The sequence below is a fragment of the Aquila chrysaetos genome, chromosome 3, assembly GCF_900496995.4.
Source record: "Aquila chrysaetos chrysaetos chromosome 3, bAquChr1.4, whole genome shotgun sequence".
Classification (NCBI taxonomy): Eukaryota; Metazoa; Chordata; class Aves; order Accipitriformes; family Accipitridae; genus Aquila; species Aquila chrysaetos.
Window position 1 is genome coordinate 69776406 of NC_044006.1, and position 20810 is coordinate 69797215.

The window sequence follows — 20810 nt, forward strand, 5'->3', positions numbered from 1 at the left end:
ACAGACACTAACCACCACACAACCCCGATGAGATGGCTTAGGTCACCACTTCCAAGTCCTCCTGGTAATGGGAAACCATGCAACACACATCTACCCAGACAAATCCATCTGATACGTGCTTCCCGTACCATGAGCGCAGCACTTCACAATGCTGTAACTATCAAAAAACCCCTATGTAGTATTGACGTCTCCAAAACTATAGCACACCTCAGCCAGGGCTTTGGAGAACTCATGTCCTTGTTCCCTGCTGCAGCAGGAAGTCCAGGCAATGCCAAGAGGACCCCAGAGAGCAGTCCTGTGACCTTGGTAATGAGAAGTTATCAGGCTTACTAAGATTAAGTTGATGCTTTGAGTTAGCACTTTAGTTACAGTAGCGTATTTTTCAAAAAGACACTTAGGAAATTCGAGAAGATGAAGTTTTACACATTAAGTAGGTAGACACCCAACAATCAATGAGAACATGCAACAAGTACTCAGCGTCACAGAATATTCAGGATGGAAATACTACTATTCTGTCATCCCACTGCCTGTCAACACAGGCCACAGATTTCACAGTAACTACATTAAAACAGATCTTCTGAAGGCTTCAATTGTAATTTTAATGATTCCAGCATCTTACAGCAAGTTTTGGATGTTTAATGGCCCATGATACAGCACATTCAAGACAGAATTGTCCTGATTCAGCTTCCAGTTTCCAATTGTTCTAATGGCTTTGGATGCAGAATTAAAGAATTACTAACGTTCTTCTTTTCTGTGCTTAAGTTTCTACATAAAGCCAATCCAGTTTTGTACTGGGCTTTATATATATTTATATATATACACACACACATATGTATGTATATAGGCACCTTAAAACTTTTCTAGATTTCATTATAACCTCCTGATGGATCAGTAACATAATCCTCTGCTCCTACATCTCGCCTGGAACTCAGCGGCACTCCCCCACATTTGGATGATTCCAGCACTCTGATGGTCAGTCTCTAGGATTTTAAACTTCACCTGCAAAAACTCTGTATCATCATCTGGACTATTAAAAAAGTATCATATATCTGTAGACAAAAAACTATTCCTTGGGAAACCACATACAACCCCACTCGTTGATACATTAAGGGTGACATACTGTGAGATCTCTCAGTGAAAGAATTTTTAATCCAACTAATGTGTTCCCTGTTCATTCAATCTAATACAGCATTTTAAGCAAGGTATCAAACGCCTAGATGAAATTTGCTATTAAAATTGCCTACTTATATCTTTTTTGAACAGGTAAGACTCACATTGATAAGATGCTTATTTAACAAGAGCCATGGAACCCAACAGTCATACTTCTTTGTATCTAAGGCTGACAATTCAGCTTGAGGCTCTTTCTGTAACTTCTCTATCTGTGATCTTGAAGTAATTAATTTTGGAAGTAGCTACCTTGCACCTTCTTGTAAGTGACAGGAAACTTCCCTCTCACCAGGAAAATCAGAGAAGTTTAATACTTCCGTCACTCCTGTGATTTCAAAGTGAAAGCTGAGGAAAAGCTAGAGGATCCAGCAAACCTGATAAGCATCAGTGGGTTAATTTGCACTGTATAGTTTTTAGAAAGCTGCTACGATGAAAAGGTTTAGCTAAGACACTGCAACTTCTTAGTTTCTGAGCTGGTAGGAATGGGATTTAGCTTTAAAAAAAGAAAACACTTGTCAGATGATTTTTGTTTTTTTAATCAGAAAGCTCTTGACAAGGTTACACACATTTTACCAACAAGAATACAATCACGCTGCAGAAAGCGCCAATGAAAGACCCTGGACAAAGCTCAGTTCTCCTGGAGGTTATCTGTTAGAGTGGGTGAAGGAGGTGCTGAAGTTTGTGTTCTCCTCCTTCAGTGATGTCACTTTATTATGATTTATAGAACTATATCTAATATACATTCTCTTGACACCACTTTTCTGCCTAGAAAAGAACTAAGTCCTATCACTAAGGTCTAAGTTTTGAAGACTAAGAATTAATCACAGCCATTAAACAAGATTTAGAAACAAGAGACTTGTAAGAGTTGAAAAAAAAAAATCTGAATTGCAATTAAAAAAAAAGAGAAGTAAATCTGTTCCTTTCAAAGAACTCGACACTTCTGAGAAAAACCTGTTTGAATCACTGAAAGGACGAGTATTTCAGAGAACAGTTGGACAAGAGGAGCTGGAAAAGAACCCAGGGATGCATTCCTTCAGCTATATCCTGCATGCCCTGCTGCCACCTGCTTCTCTCCCCTCTCCTGAACCATCTCCAGCCCTCCTGCTGGCCACTGATCCTCACAACAACGTCAGGTCTCACTCAAATATCACAGGAGATTCTCCCAATGCTTTATGGTCCAGACCCCCGTTGTGATCAATTGAAGAGAAATTGCATTTAGTGACTTTTTCCACAAGAATTAAGCTATTACTGCATTAATATTCTTGAGATGCACAAAAGCAAAATGTGATTTTGCAGTTTATACACCCATAATGACAAATTATTAAGCTGCTCAGTAATTAGCATATAAAAAATTGACTAAAGGAAGACATTCGGGTATAGTGCAGACTTATTAGTGAAAGTAGGCAAAGTATCTAAATATTATTATAGACAACTTACTTATACTTTCATATGAATTCAGTTTATTGACTGACTCATTTGGGTATTATGGCACAGCCTGTCCGTATGCTGTATTATTGCCTTATTTTCCAAAGAAAAAAACAATCAAAACACTAAATATATTTTATTTTTAATACTCAATTGCTTTGGCAACATGGCATCAATTCTTGGGTAAGTCTATTGAAAAGCATCTTTATCAGATTTAATTTCACTTGTCAATACAGACAGCTGTGGAAACAAAAAGCCAATCTGACCCATCTGATCCTTTGCTGAACTGCTTAAACACTACCCATTACATAGCCCAGGGGTAAGGCAGTAACTTTTAGCATCAGGGTCTTCTCAGGTACTGCAGTTACACACCTGCCTATGCTTTAACAAGAGAGCAAATTAAGGACTGCAAAACAAAAGGATAAACTAACACCACACAAACAATACTTCTCCAGTTGGAAACTGTCCGAAAAATTTTACTTCAAACTGTTTTAATACAAATTCTCAGCCTCCACTGCACTGAAACTATGGTAGTGAAAATGATGCAGAATCACTTCATGTTTGTTTAGGTATATTAGGTATATACATCTTATTCAGGTATTAAAAAAAAAGCTCTGGTTTGTTTTAACAAGAAAAAAGACAATTACTAAGGTAAGTTACTTAAACGATATGACCACCATGGCCTGAAATACCACCATAACTATCTTTGCTGACAAAGATTTTTAATATCTCAACATAAATTGTTTTCTGCATTGTGTTTTCAAACAAATCCTTACCTATCATGACTTGCAAATACGAACATTATTCATCCCGCTAACAAAGATCTCTTGAAAATTTTTGTTCTGATTTTGGGACAATATCTACTTACTTGCATTACTATTTAAACGCCGAGTTTTATGTTTAACAACATTCGCTGTCAGGCACAGAACAAGTAGGTACAGTTTTGCCAGAGTGTGTAGGTCCTGAGCTGCTGCTATCCCACCCTGAGCAGACGGGTTATCACCTGGGCATAAAACTAGTGTTCCACTTCAGTGGAAACCTGAAGTAAAATAACTGCATACTCATCCTACTGGATTATTTCTGTCTCCTTGAATTTGGAATGACACGCAGTTTAGAGCTGACCCTGCATTTAGATGATGTTAACAGCAATAGTCTGAAGAAAACACATTTTTTTTTTGTAACCTGTGGAATTTTCTTAGCTCAAAATGTTGTTCAAGGCATTATCTTAAATATTTACTTCACCAGCTTCTGCTTTTGTTGATTCCAGATACACGTGCTAGGAAAATACATATAAAATTAATTTTGCATATCTTAATCATGCTCCCTTGCTAATTTAAACACACTTAAATTTTTTCACCTTTTTTGAATAATTTGGCAGCCATATTTTCAGTGATAACACTCAGTATTTCTAGCATCCATAACATTCTCAGATAGTTTGAGTGCTCGCACATTCACTACTTGAAATAACCTCCTAGAAAACTGTTATTTTTAATCATGCTCTTTCACCAATCAGACTATCCACTGTATTCGCCAGTGTATTAGCCATTACTTGTAAAGAATGCTCTAATAAGTTTGCAAAATTATTGGTACCACTGTCTAATGTATTTCATTAATGTAAAAACCCATACCTGTGCAAGCATTCATGTTTCACTTTTAAAGTAAACCTGAAGTGCTGCATTAGCTATTGCAGAGCTTGCACAAAAATAGATGCTTACCTATAATGTTTTCAGTATTATTTTTGTTTCCCCACAATATATCTAACTTGTATTTCCAACACAATATTGTACATCAGGATAGATTTAAACTTTAGTGATATCTTTTCATATTGCCTAACTACTGGAGAAGATGTTATAACAAGTTAAACAAAAGTTTCACTGAACAAAAGCTCTTCTTGCATGAATCTCTATGTAACTAATCTAATATTTGTACATTTTTATCTACTGACTTTGTTTACTTTTGAAGTTAACGACATTTATTTGAAATTACTACATGTTCAGAGATGAGGGTTTATTTTACTTAATATCTAATATCATGAAGAGAAACTACATGATTTTAAAGGAAGCGGTTAAGTCTTATTTTTGGACTACCGACCTCAACGGCTGCTAAAACTTCTGTGAAGCATGAAATTACAGATGTGTCTCCTGCAAATCACCATACAAGAAGCCTTGAAGCAAGAGCTAACTATAACAGCAAGAGGCTGGGAAGATCACCGCCAAAGTAAGGTGAGAAAAAATACAGAACTGAGAGGAAAAAAATATTTTAAAAAATCAGTCCTCCGTGTGTGACAGTTAGTAGGAAGCACAACAATTTTTAATCCTGAAGAAAATATTTCTGCTTGACAATGGTTCATATGGGCAAGATTTACAAAATTCTAGTTTGGTCAGAAAAGGTTTTGTCCATCATTTGAACCAACAAAGCCAAATGGACCTACAGGAAGTCTCTGCAAAAATACCAGCCCTTCCTGAGAAGTACTAGCCCTCCTGCAACACCACATTTCGACAAATACCACAAGGATTGCTACAGGGGACCATGCCAGTGACCTGTTCCAACTTCAAGTCCTTAACAGCTAGTCCTATGGCTGATAGGCGAGTGTCACAACACAAATGTCTTGCATCCTACTGGGGGTAAGTTGTTTGGTTTTTTTCCTTACGAAATCTAGATGACTTCTGGTTTGTACTCTAAGGCTTGAGTAATGTCCTACTAAATGCATAATTATTTGTTAGAGACAGACATGTTCAAATCTCTATTAAATACTTCTTTCAGTAATGTTCAGATACAGTGAGCACCACAGATTAATGGCATTTTGTGATGGGTTGACTCTGGCTGAATGCCAGGTGCCCACCAAAGCCGCTCTATCACTCCCCCTCTTCAGCTGGACAAGGGAGAGAAAATACAACGAAAGGCTCATGGGTCGAGATAAGGACAGGGAGCGATCACTCACCAATTACTGTCATGGGCAAAACAGACTCAACTCAGGGAAATTAATTTATTGCCAATCAAATCAGAGTACGATAACGAGGAATAAAACCAGATCTTAAAAACACCTTCCCCCCACCCCTTCCTTCTTCCCAGGCACAGCTTCACTCCTGAATTCTCTACCTACCCCCCTGCCCCCAGCAGCGCAGGGGGACAGGGAATGGGGGTTGTGGTCAGCTCATCACACCTTGTCTCTGCCGCTCCTTCCTCCTCAGGGGCAGGACTCCTCACTTGTCCCCTGCTCCGGTGTGGGGTCCCTTCCGTGGGAGACAGTTCTCCATGAACTTCTCCAACGTGAGTCCTTCCCACGGGCTGCAGTTCTTCACGAACTGCTCCAGCGTGGGTCCCTTCCACAGGCTGCAGTCCTTCAGGCACAGCCTGCTCCAGCGTGGGTCCCCCGCAGGGTCACAAGACCTGCCAGAAAACCTGCTCCAGTGTGGGCTTCCCACGGGGTCACAGCCCCCTTCGGGCACCCACCTGCTCCGGCGTGGGGTCCTCCCCGGGCTGCAGGTGGAGATCTGCTTCCCCGTGGACCTCCCTAGGCTGCAGGGGGACAGCCTGCCTCACCATGGTCTTCCCCACGGGCTGCAGGGGAATCTCTGCTCTGGCGCCTGGAGCACCTCCTCCCCTCCTTCTGCACTGACCTGGGGGTCTGCAGGGCTGTTTCTCTCCCATATTCTCACTCCTTTCTGGCTGCAGTTTCTGTGCCCCAGCAACCTTTTCCCCCCTTCTTAAATCTGTTATCCCAGAGGCACTACCACCATCGCTGATGGGCTCGGCCTTGGCCAGCGGCGGGTCTGTCTTGGAGCCGGCTGGCCTTGGCTCTGTGGGACATAGGGGAAGCTTCTGGCAGCTTCGCACAGAAGCCACCCCTGTAGCCCGCCCCCTACCAAAACCTTGCCATGTAAACCCAATACATGTTTCTGAAAAAGTAATTCAGTGTGTTGGTTTTAGACCTAAGGTAGTATCATAAAGAAGCTAAAAGCATCAGACAGGTCTTCATATAGTACTAACGACAGCTGTTCTCTCATTTTCAAAGAATGTGTAATACTAAAGTAATCCTTAGTCTTATGACCTCTGTTATAATGACAAAAATATGAGTCTATCTTTCCCAAAGTATCATACCTCATTAGGAATTTGATCTGAATTTAGTACTATTCCATAACCTAATGATTTTGAAAGGCCAGTCGGGGGAGGCACAGAACAACCGGCCATGCAGCACTGCCTCTGGAGACGGGCTGGTTCTACCAAGCATTTACAGGACACTCAGACTTCCTCTGCAGATTTCCCTGTTGCCACACTGTGCTCCACTAGAATCTCCTTCTATCATGAATCCCTAAACTGAAACACCACAATCCTCCCAAACGTCACAGCTCTGAGAAAACAACTTCATTCACATCTTCTTTTTAAGTTGACCTAGTCAGACACTCACCAGAGGATGAAAAACCCTTCCCGGATCCACTCAGGTGTAAAGGATTGACAATACATACAAAAATTTCCAAGGGATTTCAAATGACTGGCTACTTTACAGATTCAGGTGTACAGATCTACCGTAAAGCACTTTCCGAGACTAACCTGAGATCAGAGTTATTCTGGGCATGTTCCCATCCGACTCTGGAGAACAGAGATTACGTTCTGACATATTCCCAGCATTAAAAATAAAAAACTGGTTTGGGCTGAGGAGGAAAATTTTGTATGGAAAGGATTTAGGCAGCACAGAGCTCATACTGGTCTTGATTATCTCCTTTTTCTGCTTCCTAAGGCACTGCCACAGGAAAATGCAGATCTTGTGTTGAATGGAAACTGCAACGAAACCAATATTTCATCATTGCTCATGCCTTTGATTGAGAGTTTGCCTACAAACTGTTTAAAAACATACTATTTAATTCAACAACTTAAAAGAAAAAGTAATCAGCAGCTGTAGCTTTTTCTGCAACTGAACTATTACCAGTGACTAAAGCATGAATATCATAAAAGGACCATGCCCTCTGCAGACATTTCTTTAGGCTTGCAGACCTACACTGCCCTCAAATTTCTCCTTTACACATGTTCTCTAATTAAATCTATGCTTGTACAATATCAGTGAAAATAATATTGAAATAGCCTATATGATAATAGTAGCACAATAAGCTAAACTTCACTGCAAAACAAAGAACCTTGAGACAAACAGCAGGACATCCACGAGTAGGAAGAAAGAGATCGCTCGCAGAAAGCAAACATCTTTGACACCAAAACTGTCAGAGGATACACAGAGAGGAAGAAGTTAAAAGGGAGATAACAGAGCACTGGGAGATGGAAACCAAGCAGGTAGGAGTGAGACTGGAGCAAGCACTCATTTCAATTATAGGAGACACATGGGAAATAAAAGTTTCCTCCTTTACTTAATTTCTTTCACTGAAGTAAATGGACTACCTAATAGACCGCACATTCAGTTCATCGGCGAGTTTGGGATTAGGAGTGGCAGTCCATACGAAGCTGCTAAAAAAGGGTCTCTGCAAAAAGGAAGTATAAACTCTCCTAACCAACATCATCTCCAAGTGTGTGATCCAACCTGCTCTGCAACAAGTCGAACAGCAGCACGGCAGGCACTTTCTGAAAGAAAGATGGGATTCTGTTTATTCTTCCCTCCCATCAATAAATGCAGACACATTTTTATTATCCTTGCAGCCTCCCGACTGACACCTGAAGCATCTTTGCTGGGAGCAACATTTCCTAGCCATTACCAACAGGCATAGAGGCTGGGACAGAATGTATTTATTTCATCCTCAGCTGTTGCAACTGATCTCTTCCACCTCCTGTCCCTCCTTCCTGCTTTTCTGCCACCTTTGACTTCCTACTATCCGCCTTTAGAAGTGCTCAGCTTTCCATCTCCTTATGCAAGATGAGATGAGAAGAAAGGATCTTCTGTCACCGAGATGGGCATCTGTAGCTCTCATACCACTCTACAGCAAGGCCGAACCGGACAGGCTCATGATGAAGCTGCTCTTCTCTTCCCCCAGCCCCACGGACGGAGCAGGACTGCCCATGTTTTCTCCCACAGCTTCTGCAACAGCTGAAGATGTTTTTACAGGCAGGAAGACCACACAGGTCACCACGCCAGCCCTACACGCCTCATGTGCCATGGCACACAGAGAACTGAGCTGCTGATCTGCAAGAGCACCCATGTTCTGGGTGCGCTCCTCCACCTGTGCTTGTCATTTCCACCAATACGTCTTTAAACTAAAGACAAATTCAGCAATTTTGAATACAGTGTCCGTGCGGATAGTTGCCTTTACCCTAACTGAGCACTAGGTAGCACTGTCACTCTAAAAAAGTGAAGAGAAGCACATCAACATGGCAACTGTTTTTCCCCTTCTGGGACCAGAAAGAAATTACTACCTTATCAGAGTAAAACTCATATTTGTACAACTACTCAAAATACACCTACAATCGCAACATTCTCATCACCTCTGATATAAAACACTGGAGTTTGAGTATTTCTTTTTCCTTTTTTTTTTTTTCAACATCAGAATTTATGATGTTAAATCTTCACAAAGCAATACTGGGATCTTGCACTGATGTTTTATGTTTGCAACCATTTGATGTAAGAAAATATGATTACAGATAATTACAGAACACCTCCACAGAACAATCACTCCGTACTCAAATTATCTGGAGATCTAGCAAATGATCCCCTCTACCTGCCACCATACAAAAAAAAAAAATAATCTGAAGGTGGCAATGACTAGCTGAACACAAGCCTCTTTAGACAGGATAAACACTAAACATAGATTCAAGAGCACCAAAAAAATGTGCCGGGTTTTTCATGACCTTTGCAACTTATTAGTAATCTACTTTAGCAAGTGGTTCTGGATGGATGTGTATTGAATGTCACTGCTCCAGCACAGTCCCCAGGAGACTCTATTTTGGTGGTGTGCTCAGAAATCTTCTGTACTTTCCAACACTTCTGAATGCATAATTTTATTTATAGCATGTAATTATTTTAGATTCAGCACTCAGATTTTACTGCAGGTACATTATTTGTATCTGAAAGTTTATCCTCTCCAGAAAGAGTCTGACAGCAAACTATGTTGAAAGGAAGCACTTCTCCTGCTAATTTAATCATGTTTGAGTTGTAAAATACAGCTATGACTGAGGGGCTGTTCCTGGAGCCCCAAAGATTTTCTTCTATTCAGTAGCTTGAGAATCTTAATGGTATTTTTTTCTCCTATGTTAATAAAAGAGCAGCTTTAATGAAGCAAGGATGAGAATTAAAGAGTCTTCAGTGATTAGGCAATAGAGGGTATTTCAAAGCTCATATATGGCAAAAGATAATTTTCTCCATTTCTAGGGTATGGAAGGGAAAAAATGATGAATTTCCAACTTCAACTGTAAAAGTCTCCTTCAACTTCTCTTATGCATGCCCAGCTATTCCCAAACCCTGACTCACAGAACCACCACCTCAATGCAAGCTGATGGCAAAGCTAGGAGCACTGAACGTCATAAATTGAGGGAAGTTTTCAACTTCCCTTCCTAAGGCTTATGCAAGGTACTTGTAACTTGATAATGATACCGACATGAAAAAGTTAAAATACAAATCCAACCCTATTGTAACCAGAAAACCAAAGTAATTTCTTCCTCCTCATTCACTCAATTGAGAAATTATATAGACTTTTTCCATAAATACATTAAAACTTCTGTTATGCCAGCAAAGATCCTCTTCCTGAGAAAAGACATGCAGGATAAGCACACTGCAACAAAATCAGGAGCCAAACTATATATTTGAAAATAGGAGCTGGTGTGGGATCAACTGCTCTACAGATGCACCACTACGGAAGGTGCAGGTTAAGCAGAGGTCCTGTACCAGATGGCACGAGTGTTCACGATCTATTCTTTGTCAAAAAGCAGAGAGATCATTTGGAAGTATTTCTTCGCCTTCTCTGGGAGCTATGCCTCAGTGCAGCCATTCCCATGCTCATGTCTTGACTGCAGCAGGAATTGATACACAAGAGGCAATATTCAAATTTGTGAGCTGCATTTGCACACTGCTTTGAAGCAAGATGCTTACTTACCATTCGAGGCGTATGTCCTACAGTTTGGGAATCTTTACCTTTAACCAGGGGTTTGGGTGTTGCATAATTGGCACGTGTCATTTCAAGCACTATCCAGGCAGGAAGATAACTCCTTAAGTTCTGATTCAGATTTGAAATTTTTTTTACAATTGCAAAAAATAAGCACGAGTTTGACACACACATTTCCCTTCCAAGACAAGTAAAATTCAAGAAACTGGTACCTCAGAGTTCAGTTCATTAAGGAAAGTTTTGCTGAATAGTCAACAGCTAAACACAGGATAGTCTACATCTTAAAGATGGAGTCAGCTACAACTGACTCACCTTTCCTTCTTTTTACTATCTCTTGAACTCCATCTGAAGCAGCTAAAAACCTGGGTGTCTAGCTTAATTTCCAAAAAAGCAGCTAGAATTTCTCACCTTGCTGTTTTCTCACAATAGCCATCTCCCCAAATCCCTCCTATTTCAGTTCATCAAGCTGCAACACTTCATCTTAGAAGACCAGAGTTCTGTACTACCAGAGATCTCTTCGCTCTGGTCACGGCCATGACCTGTCCTTGCCTCTCACACATACTGTCCTCACACATGAAACCCCCCCAGAGTCCGCATGGCAAGAAGCCCTTCCATTCACTACTCGGCTCTATTCAGTGGCTCACTTCTGCCCTCCTCATTGCAAGTCACTTACATGAAATGCATTTTAAAGGAAGAATGAGGAAATAACCAAGTAGAGTATCCCTTCACTATCAGAGCCTCCTGACCATTACCAGTTGCAGGGGATTTTGTACAGCACTGAGCACAAACACTAGTAAAAACATTAATTTACATCCACAAGAAAATCCACTCATGCACTTCAGGATATTGACCTCTGAAAATCTAGCACCATCTGTATAAAACTGATTGCTGTGAACAGGGACAAAACATTTTGTCTTCAGTTCTTGTAAGACAAGGCACTTAAAATTGCTGCTGCCTCTTCCTCATCTGGTGTGTGGTACTTCTGTGGTACCACTTCTCGTGGTACCATAAAAAAAAAAACCCCAACCCCCAAACGCTAAATATTGCATACGGTGGCACCAGTCTCATATTCTTCCTACAAAAGGATCACTTCTCCCCTGCATATCTCACTATCCACACTTGTGAAACATCATTCAGTCTCAAACAAGCCAGGAAATTTTTGCCTTCTACAAGTCAGACTTGAAATTCAAGTGCAGAATTAGCACAAAAGCCCTCTGCATTGTTCACTAAATTCAAGCATCTCTTTCAAGTACTACTTCTATATCTCTGATAAGGTGAAAATAGATGATGATTTAGAAACCATAATTTCCAAAGGTACAGCTGATGCTGCTGCAAGAATACAAGTTCTGTAGGGCATAGGGATGTATCAAAACCCACGAGAAAACTAGTTGTTGGTTTTTTTTTCCTATAAGTGCATCCTTCTAAATTGGTCTGTGACATTGAATTGAGACACCAGAGTTTGGAGTCTGCTATGAAACAGCAAGTCCTGAATAAATTTTTTAGCACATTCGCAATAACTTCTCTCAATTGTGAGTATTTTCTAGCAGGGTTTCTATTAATCTCCTTCTAATATTCTCATGCAAGATTTAGCAAGTAAACACTGAATAAACGTGCTTTGGAACTGTGTGAATAATTTCCTAGAGTACTACAGAACACGAAAGGACAAAGTATTTTGTGAGAGTATTTTTGCTTTCACAAACAAATTAAATGTCTCTGAATTGACAACATAAATAATTCAGCATTATTCCCTTTACTAAATTGGGAAGAAGTCAGGCAGAGTGTACATCTTTAACAGTGCACTGTGTTTAGCCACAGAGAGCTGATCCCACTAATAGAGAAATCTCATACAATAGCTCCAATTCATGCATTGCATTTGTCTGAAAATGTTGATCCTGTCAAAAGGAGCACTCAAAACTGGAAAAAATCAGGGGAAAAAAAATTGTCCTCATCTGTATGTTTCATTATTCATTGACTGATATTTTCAAATGTACTAACAATAAGTCAGACAGGGCCTCCTAAGCCCTTCAGTGCTTTGAAAACCTCCTGTTTTCCTAAAGTCAGTTTAACCGATACATCAGTTCCAGGAGGCAGTTTACACACAGAAGATTCACAGTAGATATACCAGTGTGTGTGTATAACCTTGCTCACAGGCCCCTCCTAAAGAGAACCTTCAAAAAAAAAAAAAAAAAAATCCTTCAAAGAAGACCACGTTTTCATCTGAAAAACTAGATGGTGCTACATGGTACAAAACCTCCACTGGGCAGCGGTCATTAAGTGCTCTTGCCCCACGACTGCAATGACAGTAAAAGGTAAATGTCAAAAAAAAGGATAGGTGTGAGTCAACAATAAGAAAAGGACGGCAACCAAAAATACATTTGCTTTGGTATAAGCATTTGGCTTTAACAACCTCACAGAGTGGACAGGCTTGTATTGTCTAAGAAAATAACAGAGATAGCACAGGAACTCCAAAATGAAGGAGACTCTTTTGCAGCAGGAATGTGATTGTTAGCAAAATCCTACCGTACCTCCCGTGCTGCAATATCATCACATGCTTGTCTTTGCTACCAGGTGTAGCATGTGTGGGTGGGGGTGCCTTCAAACATAAATTACCAATAAACACACATTGTATTTAGTGTCAGGGAATTAATTGAGCTTTCCGGAATGAAAGCCTTTTGGCACAAAAATGATAAACCGAGGTTGACCTACCTGAATGGGTCCCACTGACATCAGCAGGTTTTTCAGTTGGACATCAGTAGTTGATGAAGAAAGCCCTTCAACTGACACAATACAGGGCTGAGGTTTGCACTCCACCACTCGCAGGTTCTGTTTATTTGGCATCAAGCGTCCTCGGCCCATCTGGCCTGCTACTCCTCTGCCTCTGCCGTGCATAATGACCTGCCAACAACAAAAGTAACAGTATTTTGATTTACTTACCTAGTGCTTCTGCTCACTGCATTTGACAGATGATATAAAAGTTGGCCATTTACTTAAAAGACTTGATTAAAGTATGCACTGATTTAAAACAGCTTGTTGCTGTTTGCTGATTTGAAAGGCCACATTAACATATTCATCCACTGCTTATACAAACCTCTTCTAGAAGAATAGCAAGTTATATATTGAGTTATATATATTGCATTGAGGATAAAAGCCTCAGGTTTAGCACAGATCGATCAAGCAGTGGAGGGTCTCGGACCAAAATATATAACCTAGTTTTCAATTCTGATCACATTAGCAGCAGGAGTTCAGCTCCCATATTTTGAGTCTGGCCAAAAAAACCAACCAGTGATCCCTCTCCATTTCCCTCTTCTCAACCCACGGGTAAATTTAATGTACCCACAAGACCAGCAAACTGCTTCAAGCACCTCCAGTCTCTGTTGCTACCAACTCTTGGTCTGGTACCAGGAAGGAGTACTCGCATATGCTAAATAACACAACTTTTTTCAAAGTTCCTTTCCCCCAAATCCTGTAGGATCTGGCATAACAGTATCCTCTTGAGCAGGAAATATGTGGATTTAATTCTTGTAAATTAAAGGTTGAACAGTTGGAGAGAGGAAAAATAACAATGAAACAGAGTAACAAACATTACACAGAGTTAACACTTAACATTGAGTTAACACTCAACATGGTTTCTTGATTCCTACTTGGAAAGCCTACGGAGGGTAACAACTCTTCACACCTCTCTGCATCAGCAAGGAAACTTTAACCTTACATGAAGCAGGAAGATCATGGCCATCAGTTCAAAACCAAGAACTAACTTAAAAGCCAAAATACCAGCTATTTTCAGAGAGCGTGCCAGTTTGCAAATGCAGAGAAGGCACATGCCACTGCCACCCGAACCATCTCCCTGCCTCCTCCCAGTGCGTGATCAGTGCAAAAATCAAGTTACAAGATCACCAACTGTTTTGAGTGATACCAACTTTGAGGATTGACCAAATAGCATCCTGAAACAGTCGCTGTGCGCTCCTACATATGCAGGAAACAGCCAGAATAAAAGCTTAAGCACAACTTCAGAAAAACTCTTGGTTTTAAAGCCAGAAAGCACATTGGTTCCTATCTCCTACAGTAGCTATCTTGGGACGCAAGCATTTCCCCCAGGGAGCACTGTGCTGGCCAGAAAGTCAGCAGATGAAACAACCTGCAGGCATCTCCAGTCTGTGCTGGGTACAAACAGGTCTCTCTAGATTAAAAGCTTTGTATGCAATTATGCATCTCCTGGGTCATGCAGCCCTGCGCTAGCAATTGGCAAACAGAATGCTAGTTATTAATAGAGCAACACAGCTAGACAGTAAAACTTCTAGCAGCAATATGCATCTAAAAATCACCTTTTTAGGTTGATGGATTCCCTGGATGTTTTTGACTCCTTGAGGAGCTGGTGAATGGATCTGTGCCTGCTGTTGGTGCTGCTGCTGTTGCATTCCCTTTGTCAATGTGACCTTCCGCACTGGCTGCTGTTTCGGCTCCAGGGGTTGTTGAGGCCGCTGGGGCTGGCCCTCTGGGTGAAAAAAGCCAGCATCCTCTCCCCCCTGCTGAAATCAACAACACAACAGGCGGCTCAATGTCCAGGCACTGCAAACCCTCGCCCTGAGCAGCCTCCTGCCACATCCAGCTCACTCAGTGCACAGAGAACACCCAGCGGTTTGCCCGCTAAAGCAAACCAGCGGTTGTGGCAGGCGTGTGCAAGGGCTCAGCTTAGAAATTGTGCTTCAGCCTAAAATAAATCCACGGTATCTGAAGAACAGTTTACTTTGTTCAGACTTTATTATAATTACAATGTTCAATAATGTCTTTTCATATACAAAGCAGCAAGGTGTTTTCACTTCTCTTTCCAAATCTTTCTTCCTTCCAGGGATACATGTGAACTAGTGTGTGTTGGGGTTTTTTTTTTGAGAGACATGCACATTGCAGGAGAAGGAGCAAAGAACTGTGAAGGCTAGAACAACCAGGCAAATACCCTGCTCATCTTTAAAACTCCAACTTCTCTTTAGTTAAAAACTGGTATTTGTTTTGAAGCGTGTACTTATTCTGCCAACTTCTATACCAGCAGCCTTTTAAGCAGTCACCTTCCTCAAACACTGTCCATACTTGGAACAGTTCTTCCCCAAGGGTTTTGTTTGTTTGTTTGTTTTATAAAGCTCTTATTATAGATATTTATAATCACAAGCACAACAAAACACCACCTCAGTGCCTCTCTCATCCAATGTATCTCTTTCCACTACATCTCTCAGTGCAATCAAGCACAGTAAAAGCATAAGCTGAAAGCACTAAGACAGAAATTATTCCCTTCCACTGCCTCTACTCAAACAGTTCAGTTTTTTTTACAAACAGACGAGTGGTTCTTGAATTTGTGTCCTGCTGTCCAGATCAGATCAATCACTGAAAAACATTCCATGGAGCAAGAGACAGCAAAGCCCAATAAAAGATCAAGTACTTTTGCATCTATAAAGCGCATCATATTATTGCATGGTTTCAACAGCAATATATATAACTTGACTGGACTCCAACTTTAGAACTCAAATACTAGTGAACATTATATCTGCAGGGGAAAAGCTTCATCCAAGTCCCTAACCAACCTCAGGTAACCCTGCAAAAGCTCTCAAATAGAAGGCATGTCTAAAGAGCTGGGGGGGGGGGAGCATCTTTATTTACACAGGGCTTTTTTTTTTCCCCCTTTCCTTAAATATTCAGAAGTCAAAACTCATTTTGTATCTGTAACATATGTCATGAACCAGAGGGTTTCATACTAATTGGCACATCTTTTGCAGATAAGGAGACAAAATACAAGGCTGCAGAAGGAATAGGTTCATGGTCCAAGACCAAGATTGTCTTGATTGAGAATATAAATCATTACCTCTCTACCGGGATTAAACGAAAGCTAAAGAAACACCTACTGAGGATTGGTTACTAAGTCCCTTCGCTACCATTTGAAGAGAAATAGTCTGGTAAAGGTGATATGCAGGATAGTCTCATGTTTGCAAGTTCACAATTCACACTCCTAAATCAAGTCCTCTGTATTATCAAGTATACGCAGGCAACAACTTCTCAAGAATGCAGCTACTTAAATACCAGGCAAATCAGTTCCATCAGCCCCTTGCACCGTCTACACTTCAAAAGCACAATCTGTCATAGGGAAAATTTTGAAGCTCTTCCCACTTAAGGGCTTTCATCCACAGTGTCCAAAGCGAGAAAGCAATACAGAACTGCATCTAGTTTTTCCACTTCTAATCACAGTTTTTTTCTCTGCTAAACTGAATGTCTCTGTAGCTTCACAGAAAATGCTGCATATAAACCTTTGAGAGCAGTAACTAGTGAGAAATTATAAAGCTTTCTCTTCAGAGTGTCTCTCTTCAATTACTGCTCAAAAATATAAAAGCAACAGCTCTCCCCCTCTCCTGAAAAACCCAAATGTATGCACACAAAACCTTACCAGGAAACAAGCATTAAATCCTCCTCATTTTAGTATTAGTTCCAATATCAGCATCACCATAAGCCCTATGCCCTGATCAGATAATTTCTTTTATTCAACCCTACAGCAGCTGGAAGATGATGAAACTAAAAGGAACAAAAAAATTCTAGGAGGAATTTAAACGCAATAATTGGGAGTTAAAATCTAATCTCCGCTAACTGCCTGCTGTGAAAAACAACCATAAATATTTGCAACCATTTCTTTCCAAACCAAAAAGCGATCCCAGCACATAGGAGCATCTGAGAGTGAAGCCCTCAGGTACAAAACCACACTGAATATGCTCATTACTGAAACTTCAAAAGCAAACAATAATTTCCCATAAAAGGCTAGGATGGCCAACAACCACCCAATATTTAACTACCAAGCCCAATTATCACCAAATAAAACTGTATAACCTAAACACACAACTATAACAGAGTCAAAGGCATAAGCACACAACCTTGGTTTACACTGTTGAAAAATTTGATGGGGTTTGTTCCCTGCTGGGGTCTCAGATGCCATCTTTGGGCTTCACTGCTAGCATGATGCTCCTGCAAAAGTCTGAAAAGGTAGAAACATCTCTGGACTTCTTAATGAATTAACACATTTCAGAAATAAGAAAACCTACACAAAACAATAAAGAAAGTCCATAGGATAAGAAAAGGGAATGAAGCAAGGTCTGCTTGTTGCAGCCACAAGGAAGAAAGGGCAACTGGGTCAAACCCTTTCTTTATACTACTGATCTGAACATCTACTGCTTTTTGAGACAACTTGAAGAGGGGAAGCAGAGATGAATCTGCAGCACCACTTCTCAAGAGAGGTCCCTGAGTGAGCGACTTGGTGCTCAAGGACTAACAGTGTTCCCTGAAAGCCAGCAATACATTGCTTCCCATTACAGGTAGCCCTGGCTTCAACTGAAGACAAAATCTGGTGGTTTTATTAAGAAAACGAAAACCAAACATGACTCCTAGGTCACTACGTGCCTAACAAGCAAACCGATACAGCCTCAGATAACAAATTTTAGCACCAATTCCTTTTGCACTGGTTAAAGACATGACACTGGAAGGACAAGCACTGTCCAAGCCAAAACAAACAACATATGTAGTAGTATTCAGTGGCAAATTAGACCCACCACTACCATCATCCTTTAAACTTCTTCTATGCAAGACAATTAGTTCTTCATTGACATGCCTGAAGAAGCCACTAAGTCAAGCAAAACACCCACAAAGAGCTTTTAAGATCTGGGCTTAAAGCTATAAAACCTCAGAACATTACTTACAGGTCACACGCTTACATGAGAACATTAACATTTGGAGGAAAAGACGGATGACTGTAAAGATGACTGCACATATGTTGACTCCTGATTTTCACTCATGAGGTATAGAATAAGCTGGCACCCAGAAGGTAAATCAAAACACATAGCAAAGCTACAGGCAAGCGGGTAAATGAACTGAAGCTGCATTGCAGAAGCTACCGAAAATGACATCTAAATCATAGAAGCTAAATTGCTAGCATCTCTTCTACTTAAAATGTCTCAGTTCTAGCTCATTTGAAATGAACTTTTGCTTTTCCTGAAGACAATTTCTGTATTGCTAATTTTTCATTAGCTTACATCTCTGCCCTCCTGAAATTTAAACATGTAGCAACAGAAGGAGGTATTAAAATTTTAAGTCTTCTCTTGTCAAAATACATTTTTATCTGTTTTTTTTCTATAGCATTTTGGGATGTACAGGGCAACACTAAATTTTTCAGAGATGCATCTATTCATCATCATGGCCTGCCTCATACAATTTGATGCACAAAGTGCTGAAACCAGGTAGAATACTTCTCAGTCCACCACAGAGACCTGAGATTGATTGATACAAGCTCTGATTTTTTACTGCAAGTTTCCTCTAAAGTCCTCTGCAGAAAAGTGAATTTCCATTCTTTGTCTGCAAACCAATAAAGGAAGAAGGTTGTTCTGTTGTTGTCTACTGCTTAATTCCTATATTACAAATCATTCTGACCTTCAAGCTCTGAATTTCCAAGTTTTATAAAAGGTCTACCTTCCTACCATGTAGCCAGGAAAGAGTTCTCTTGAATGAAACTACCATTATTCAGTTAATTCTGGAGTAATGAAAATGCCTTTTTTAAGTGTCAGGAGTTCTGTTCAGGGGAAAGGATAAAAACTATCTTTCAAATTTCAGGTACTGCAAGACTGTTAGCAGTGCCAAAACGACAAGTTAATTTCAAATACTGTGTGTAATTAAACAAAACTCAAAAGAACAAGGCAAAAGGATTTGATCTACATGGTGAATGGTTTTCAAACTTCTACTGTGGAAGAGTCTGCACAGTTTGATCTGAAATGGGACTAACAAAAAAGAGAAATTACGCCATTCAGTGGCCATGAATTTTAGAACCAATTCCCTGATACTTATCAAGGCTGTTTTTCAATAGTGAGACTCTGTCACGACACAAATATATATAGTCAGTGTTGTGTTTTGAGAAACATAAAGATCGTACCGTCAAATATGAGATCACAAATTCTAAAAGCAGAATTTTATGAGGGACTGCTTGAATTTAGCAAGCTGAAGCTCTCTACTCTATCATAATCATTATGACAGTTTTACAATGAAGATGAAGTTTATTTGCCACCAACATTAGCAGGACAAATTTATTTATAACAAATGGTTTAAAATGTACTGATAAAAATGCCTATTGATACTGTCAGAGCTGCTTGCAATTTGACAGATCAAATCTTATTTTCATTCTTAAACCCCATGAAGGAATGGTATCACCAACTTGCATTCTGTAGTGAGCAAATTGATTAATCCCCCTCTATAGAAATCTCAACTCTTGATTACACCTATCAGACGTTAAGCAGCATTATTCTAGAGTGACAACACTTGACAAATTCCCAAACCATTTTTCTCAGCCTTTGTGGCCCTGCTAGCTTGTATTAACCCTGATGAAAAATTAATTTTCCTTATCTTCTGCTAAACCCCAAAATCCAAATCCGCCAAACTGGCAACTCTTTCTGTAAAGGTATTATGAAAACCTCTAAAAGATTAATTGCATGTCTTCAGGTGACATTAAATTAATTTCTGTACTCGTGACAGACATTTGATACTCCGTACTGAGAGGACAGATAACATTGTCAGGATACACAGAAGGACAGTGGTGCAGTGTCCCAGGGCAGCCTCTTATGAATTCTCCTTTCGATAAGGCCATACTTCACTGTCATTGGCACTGTTAGTGATCTTGCAGCCCATAGACCTCACTGCACAGGTTTCTATTAACTACGACAATGCTGTGTCTATCCATGTAATCTTTATAAAGCTAATTCAAAATCACCCAATAGTAAAGGGATGCGCATGCTGGATAAAGCACTTAAAGGAAATAAACTCTGGTTGATTTGTGTAAAAATAACACAGAGAAGCGAAATGTTTCCACCTTTTCTCAGATGCACTATAACTCAAAATTCTCTGTAACGTGATGACGGCTTAAATCTTGCAGGGAAATCTCAATCCAAAAATGTCTTGTAATTGATTTCCTTTAAGAAAGGAGAAACCCTTCATCTGTTACCAGTTTAAGTCAATATTTCTAGAATGAGTACCTCTACAGTATCACAGTAGTCACGAGGGGAAAAAAAACATCCTTTAGGTTACTAAATTCATCTTCACTTCAAGGCTAAGAGAAATTACTACTCATCAGCTACATGGGTTTTCATACGTAAACTTATATTTTACTGATACTGCGAT

The 20810-nt window shown here is 40.1% G+C and overlaps 1 protein-coding gene across 4 annotated transcripts in view; it reads right to left on the reverse strand.

Annotated features, from left to right (window-relative positions):
* The window catches only part of RBM33 (RNA binding motif protein 33), a 109854-nt gene that overhangs the window by 7614 nt on the left and 81430 nt on the right, over window positions 1-20810 (reverse strand). For 2 of the 4 annotated variants that reach the window (XM_030007740.2, XM_030007743.2), the window contains exons 16-17: window positions 14951-15154; window positions 13335-13523 (exon numbers count right to left, since the gene is read on the reverse strand). In XM_030007740.2, the coding sequence (XP_029863600.1) occupies window positions 13335-13523; window positions 14951-15154 (393 nt within the window). The remainder of the gene's footprint in view (window positions 1-13334; window positions 13524-14950; window positions 15155-20810) is intronic. The other 2 variants (XM_030007741.2, XM_030007744.2) reach the window with 2 other exon arrangements.